We start from the raw sequence: 6,662 nt of genomic DNA, 5'->3' as shown, positions 1-6,662 counted from the left end.
GGGCTGGGTGTGAGCCACTGTGCCCGGCCAGTTTTTCTTTCTTTCTTTCTTTCTTTCTTTTTTTGTAGAGATGGGGGTCTCACAATGTTGCCCAGGCTGGTCTCAAACTCCTGGTCTCAAGCGATCCTCCTGCCATGGCCTCCTAAAGTCCTGGGATTACAGGAATGAGCCACCATGCTCAGCCCCCTTGGTACTGTTGACATTCAGGATAAACACTTCCTGATTGTGGGGGCCGTGCTGGACACTGCAGGGTGCTGAACAGCGTCCCTGGCCTCCACCCTCTCCACGCTAATAAGGCTCTTCTCCCCTGATCCCCTGCAGTTGTGACAGCCAATACAACCAGACATTAGCAGAGGGGAGAATTCTCCCCAAGTAGGACCCCTGGTCTTGGCACTGTGGGACCCCAGTAGGCTGGGGCAGACTCAGGGTGGAAAAGGCAGGCTATGCCGGGTTTGGGTCCTGGGAGACCTTTCCGGTTTCCTTTGTCCGTTCCAGGCATTCAGTGATAGTTCTAGGGACGGGAGACATGGATACCTAAACCGCTAGAGCTCGGGGAGGTTGCAGACAACCTGCTGCCCACTCCTCCACTCATCTGAGAGTCACCTGTGCAAGAGAGAGGGCTTCCTCCTGGTAGAGACTCATAAAACTTTTATATTTAAAAGTTTGGGCACTTAATTCTGGTGATCTGGGTTCACGGGTAACGCTCTGTCCTCTGACAGCTGGCAGATGGCAGAGTCCACCGAGGCGCTGGTGATGATGATGGGAACTTTGGCCTTGAGGCTGGTCAGGGACCAGGGCAGGTGCACGGTGGTGACCAGCTCGTAGCGAGTGTGCATAATCTCACCGTCCTCTGTGCTGCTGCTCACGGACAGCAGCAACGGCAGGTTGAAGGTGCTGACAATCTTGGTGGTGTTGAAGCGGGTTATGGGGGTGTTGGCCTCCTGCCTCAGAAGCTCGCTGCTGTCCAGCCGAGACCGCCGCTCCGCGCCTGGCGTGAAGCCCTCGTACTGTACGTGGGCGTACAGGGCGAATATGACCGTCTTGATGCATTTGCTGGTCTGGTTGTTGATCTCTGTTGTGAAGACGACTTTCTCTCCTGGGGTGAAGGTGTTCTTTTCCATCTGGAGTTGCAAGCAGACAGTGCCCTGGCGGCAGCAGTTGTAGGAGACTTTCTCCTCAGCCTCCACGAACAAGGGGTTCTAGAAGAGGAGGATGTGGGGGAACAGACAACCGTGAGGGACCAGGACCACAAAATCCACTTGCCTGCCTGATCCACCCTGGGAACTCCTCAAAGTCTATGGGGCTGGCTGGGCGCGATGGCTCACGCCTGTAATCCCAATACTTTGGGAGGCCGAGGCGGGAGGATCACAAGGTCAGGAGTTCGAGACCAGCCTGACCAAAATGGCGAAACCCCGTCTACTAAAAATACAAAAATTAGCTGAGCATGATGGCGCATGAGGCTGAGCAGGAGAACCTCTTGAACCCGGGAGGTGGAGTTTGCAGTGAGCCGAGATCGTGCCATTGCACTTCAGCCAGGGCTACAGAGCAAGACTCCATCTCAAAAAAAAAAAAGAAAAAAAAAGCCTCTGGGGCTTTGGGGGCTCTCCTAGGAAGAGGCATTAAGATGGAATCTGGAGCCCTAGGGATTTTGCAGTCAAAAACCTGGAGTCATCTCCCAACTCCCAGCGTGTTTTGTTTTTTGTTTTTTTTGGAGACAGAGTCTTGCTCTGTCGCCCAGGCTGGAGTGGAGTGGTGTGATCTCGGCTCACTGCAACCTCCGCCTCCCGGGTTCAAGCAATTTTCCTGCCTTAGCCTCCCGAGTACCTGGAACTACAAGCGCATGCTACCTCACCCAGCTAATTTTTGTATTTTTAGTAGACATGGAGTTTCGCCATGTTGGCCAGGCTGGTCATGAACTCCTGATCTTAGGTGATCCTCCCGCCTCGGCCTCCCAAAGTGCTGGGATTACAGGCGTGAGCCACCGTGCTCGGCCTCTCCCAGTGTCCTTGGAGCAAGGCTATTTACCATTCTGAATATCAATTTCTCCTCCTCTCCTCTCTTCCTTTTTTTTTTGTTTTTGAGATGCAGTCTCGTTCTGTCGCCCAGGCTGGAGTGCAGTGGCAAGGTCTTGGCTCACTGCAACCTCTGCCTCCCGGGTTCACGAGATTCTCCTGCCTCAGCCTCCTGAGTAGCTGGGATTACAGGCGCATGCCACCACACCCGGCTAATTTTTTGTGTATTTTTTAGTAGAGACAGGGTTTCACTATGTTGGCCAGACTGGTCTTGAACTCCTGACCTTGTGATCCGCCCGCCTCGGCCTCCCAAAGTGCTGGGATTACAGGCATGAACCACTGCGTCTGGCATTTTTTTTTTTTTTTTTAATGCAGCCTGGAGTGCAGTGGTGCACTCATGGCTCACTGCAGACTTGACCTCCTGGGCTCAAGTGATCCTCCCCCATCAGCCTCCAAAGTAGTAGGGACCACAGGCATGCACGCCAACACACCCCAGCTTTTTTTTTTTTTTGAAAGAAGGTCTCACTATGTTGTCCAGGCTAGTCTCAAACTCCTGGGCTCAAGGAGTCCTCCCACCTCAGCCTCCCAGAGTGCTGGGATTACAGGCATGAGCCACCATGCCTCGCCCTATTCATTGATTTAATAAACAAAGTTCACTGAAACTCACAAAATTTATATTTTCTGACATTGCCTGTTCTTTGCTTTTATTTTTATTTTATTTATTTTCTTTTCTTTGAGATGGAATCTCACTCTGTCACCCAGGCTGGAGTGCAGTGGTACAATCTTGTCTCACTACAACCTCTGCCTCCCAGGTTCAAGCAATTCTCCTGCCTCAGCCTCTCAAGTAGCTGGGATTATTATAGGTGTCTGCCACCATGCCTGGCTAATTTTTTTTTTTTTTTTGAGACGGAGTCTCGCTCTGTCGCCCAGGCTGGAGTGCAGCGGCGCAGTCTCGGCTCACTGCAAGCTCTGCCTCCCGGGTTCACGCCATTCTCCTGCCTCAGCCTCTCCGAGTAGCTGGGACTACAGGCGCCCGCCACTACGCCCGGCTGATTTTTTTGTATTTTTAGTAGAGACGGGGTTTCACCGTGGTCTCGATCTCCTGACCTCGTGATCCGCCTGCCTCGGCCTCCCAAAGTGCTGGGATTACAAGCGTGAGCCACCGCGCCTGGCCCGCCTGGCTAATTTTTGTATTTTTAGTAGAGACGGGGTTTCACCATGTTGGTCAGGCTGATCTCGAATTCCTGACCTCAGCTGATCTGCCTGCCTCAGCCTCCCAAACTGCTGGGATTACAGGCATGAGCCACCGTGCCCAGCCTGCTTTTATTTTTAAAAAGTTGATTGCAACATAGCAAATTGTTATTTCTGGTATTTTTATTCTCCTTGTTGCCTGTTCTGTTCTTTTATCTTAATATAAAAAAAAAAAGGTTGCAACCTGCTAAATTTATTTTTTGATATTGCCTATTTAGATTCTTGCCTATTCTTTCATTTTATAAAAATATGGCCAGGCGCTCCCAGCATTTCAGGAGACTGAGCGGGCGGATCATGAGGTCAAGAGATCAAGACCATTCTGGCCAACTTGGTGAAACCCTATCTCTACTAAAAATACAAAAATTAGCTGGGCGTGGTGGCAAGCATCTGCAATCCCAGCTACTCAGCAGGCTGAGGCAGGAGAATCGCTGGAATCCAGGAGGCGGAGGTTGAAGTGAGCCGAGATCGCGCCACTGCACTCCAGCCTGGCGAAAGAGCAAGACTCCGTCTCAAAAAAAAAAAAAAAAAAAAAAATATATATATATATATATGGCCAGGCACAGTGGCTCACACCTGTAATCCCAGCACTTTGGGGGGCCGAGGCAGGAGGATCACCTGAGGTCAGGAGTTCGAGACCAGCCTGGCCAACGTGGTGAAACCCCATCTCTACTAAAAATACAAAAATTGGCCAGGTGTGATGGCACGCGCCTGTAATTCCAGCTACTCAGGAGGCTGAGGCAGGAGAATCACTTGAACCTGGGAGACTGAGGTTGCAGTGAGGCTGAGATCCAGCCCTGCACTCCAGCCTGGGCAACAGAGTGAGACTCTGTCTCAGAAAAAAAAAAAAAAAAAAAAAAAGAAAAGAAAATGCTTGTATTCCACCAAATCGATTTTTGCAACCCACTACATATATATATATATATGGCCAGGCACAGTGGCTCACACCTGTAATCCCAGCACTTTGGGGGGCCGAGGCAGGAGGATCACCTGAGGTCAGGAGTTCGAGACCAGCCTGGCCAACGTGGTGAAACCCCATCTCTACTAAAAATACAAAAATTGGCCAGGTGTGATGGCACGCGCCTGTAATTCCAGCTACTCAGGAGGCTGAGGCAGGAGAATCACTTGAACCTGGGAGACTGAGGTTGCAGTGAGGCTGAGATCCAGCCCTGCACCCCACCCGGGGGAACAGGCAAAGACTTTGTTAAAAAAAAAAAAAAAAGAGGAGAAGAAGAAAGAAGAAAGAAGAAGAAGAAGACAGCCAGTGTGGTGGCTCACACCTGTAATCCCAGCGCTTTGGAGAGGCCAAGGGGGGAGGATCACTGGAGCCTAGAAGTTCAAGACCAGCCTGGGCAACGTAGTGAGACCCTGCCTCCAAAAAAAAAAAAAAAAAAAAAAGGAAGACCGGGGTGCGGTGGCTCACCCCTGTAATCCCAGCACTTTGGGAGGCCGAAGTGGGCAGATCACAAGGTCAGGAGATTGAGACCATCCTGGCTAACAGGATGAAACCCCATCTCTACTAAAAATACAAACAAAAAAAAAATAGCCTGGCATGGTGGTGGGTGCCTGTAGTCCCAGCTACTCGGGAGGCTGAGTCAGGAGAATGTCGTGAACCCGGGAGGCAGAGGTTACGGTGAGCCGAGATAGCGCCACTGCACTCCAGCCTGGGTGACAGAGCAAGACTCTGTCTACAAAAAAAAAAAAAAAGAGGAGAAGAAGAAAGAAGAAAGAAGAAGAAGAAGACAGCCAGTGTGGTGGCTCACACCTGTAATCCCAGCACTTTGGGAGGCCGAGGCGGGTGGATCACGAGGTCAGGAGATTGAGACCATCCTGGCTAACATGGTGAAACTCCGTTTCTACTAAAAATACAAAAATAATTAGCCGGGCGTGGTGGTGGGTGGGCACCTGCAGTCCCAGCTACTCGGGAGGCTGAGGCAGGAGAATGGCATGAACCCGGGAGGCACAGCTTGCAGTGAGCCGAGATCGCGCCACTGCACTCCAGCCTGGGCGACAGAGCGAGACTCCATCTCAAAAAAGAAGAAGAAGAAGAAGAAAAACATACTGCAGGAAGTCAGGTATGTTTCCTTTTTGGGAACTCAGGCAGACCCTGGACCCCCTCTGACCTCACCTCCCACTTTTCTGCCTCTGGGCTTCAGCCTTCTCAGGAGCAGCTGGAGCTGCCCCTCCTCTCCTGAAGGTTAATTGAATCTGGTTTCATTCTAAATCCCTGCAGTCTTATTCGAAAATTCGTAGCATGCGTTAGGACCCTGCAGGTGTGAAAGAACCCGCTGCCCTAACTCAAGACAAAGCCGGTAGTTCTGTCCTGGTCCTGAAGGAGGTATCAGGAGTTGCCAAGAGCTACCAGTGTCCCTTTATTTCCAACTGAGCTATTACATTTTTTTTTAATAGAGGTACCGGCCAGGAGCGGTGGCTAACGCCTGTAATCCCAGCACTTCGGGAGGCCTGGGCAGGCGGATCACCTGAAGTTAGGAGTTCAAGACCAGCCTGGCCAACACGTTGAAACCCCGTCTTTACTAAAAAATACAAAACGTAGCTGGGTGTGGTGGTGGACACTTCTAATCCCAGCTACTCGGGAGGCTGAGGCAGGAGAATCACTTGAACCCGGGAGGCAGAGGTTGTATTGAGCCAAGATTGCGCCACTGCACTCCCGCCTGGGTGACAGAGTGAGACTCCGTCTCAAAAAAAAAAAAAAGAAAAAAAAAAGAAAGAAAAAGGAAAAAAAAATGCCAGCCCTCTGACATTTGTCGTCCTGTCCCAATGCTCTGATGACAAATGACTCCCTGGAGAGGTGAAGTGACTTTGGCCAACTTCCCTCCTCCCACCTCAACTTCCGCCTCTGCACCTGGACTCGGGAGGGGACCCAGAATGAGTCCTGCACTCAGCCAAGCGGAGGCTGCACTGCCCTTCCTTCTCCTGGACTGAGGCCACCACCTCTGTTGTCTGAGAGCTCCAAGGTCAGTGCTGGAGGGCTACCGAGTGTACACGCCTCTCTCCCACCCTGAGGGTCACCCTGTGGGGCCTCTTCTTGGCTTTTCCCCAGGGTCGTGTCTCCCCCTTGACAAGTGGACATTTGGGCCATTCTCCTGGGTGGGGCCGTCCTGGGCACTGCAGGGTGCTGAGCAGCGTCCCTGGCCTCCACCCACTCCATGCCAGGAGCACCCCCCAAGTTGAGACAACCACAGATGTCTCCAGACATTGCCAAATGTCCCTTATGGGGATAAAACAGCCACAGTTGAAAACCACTGGCTTAGTTTCTGCCCTTGTTTCTTTTCTAAAAAGAAGTTGGCCTGGCATGGTGGCTCACGCCTGTAATCCCAGCACTTTGGGACGTCAAGGCAGGTGGATCACCTGAGGTCGGGAGTTCAAGACCAGCCTTGCCAA

General features: G+C 51.7%; 1 protein-coding gene across 1 annotated transcript in view; it reads right to left on the bottom strand.

Annotated features, from left to right (window-relative positions):
* Positions 1-631: 631 nt before the first annotated feature.
* ARRDC5 (arrestin domain containing 5) overlaps positions 632-6,662 on the bottom strand; it is a 13,212-nt gene continuing 7,181 nt past the window's right edge. The window contains exon 4 of the mRNA XM_058428127.1: positions 632-1,199. Coding sequence (XP_058284110.1) covers positions 672-1,199 — 528 coding nt within the window. The 3' untranslated portion in view covers positions 632-671. The remainder of the gene's footprint in view (positions 1,200-6,662) is intronic.

The sequence above is a fragment of the Hylobates moloch genome, unplaced genomic scaffold (assembly GCF_009828535.3).
Source record: "Hylobates moloch isolate HMO894 unplaced genomic scaffold, HMol_V3 SCAFFOLD_15, whole genome shotgun sequence".
In the NCBI taxonomy this organism is placed as follows: Eukaryota; Metazoa; Chordata; class Mammalia; order Primates; family Hylobatidae; genus Hylobates; species Hylobates moloch.
Note: the sequence above shows the minus strand (reverse complement) of the source record. Positions and strands in the feature narration are given on the sequence as shown.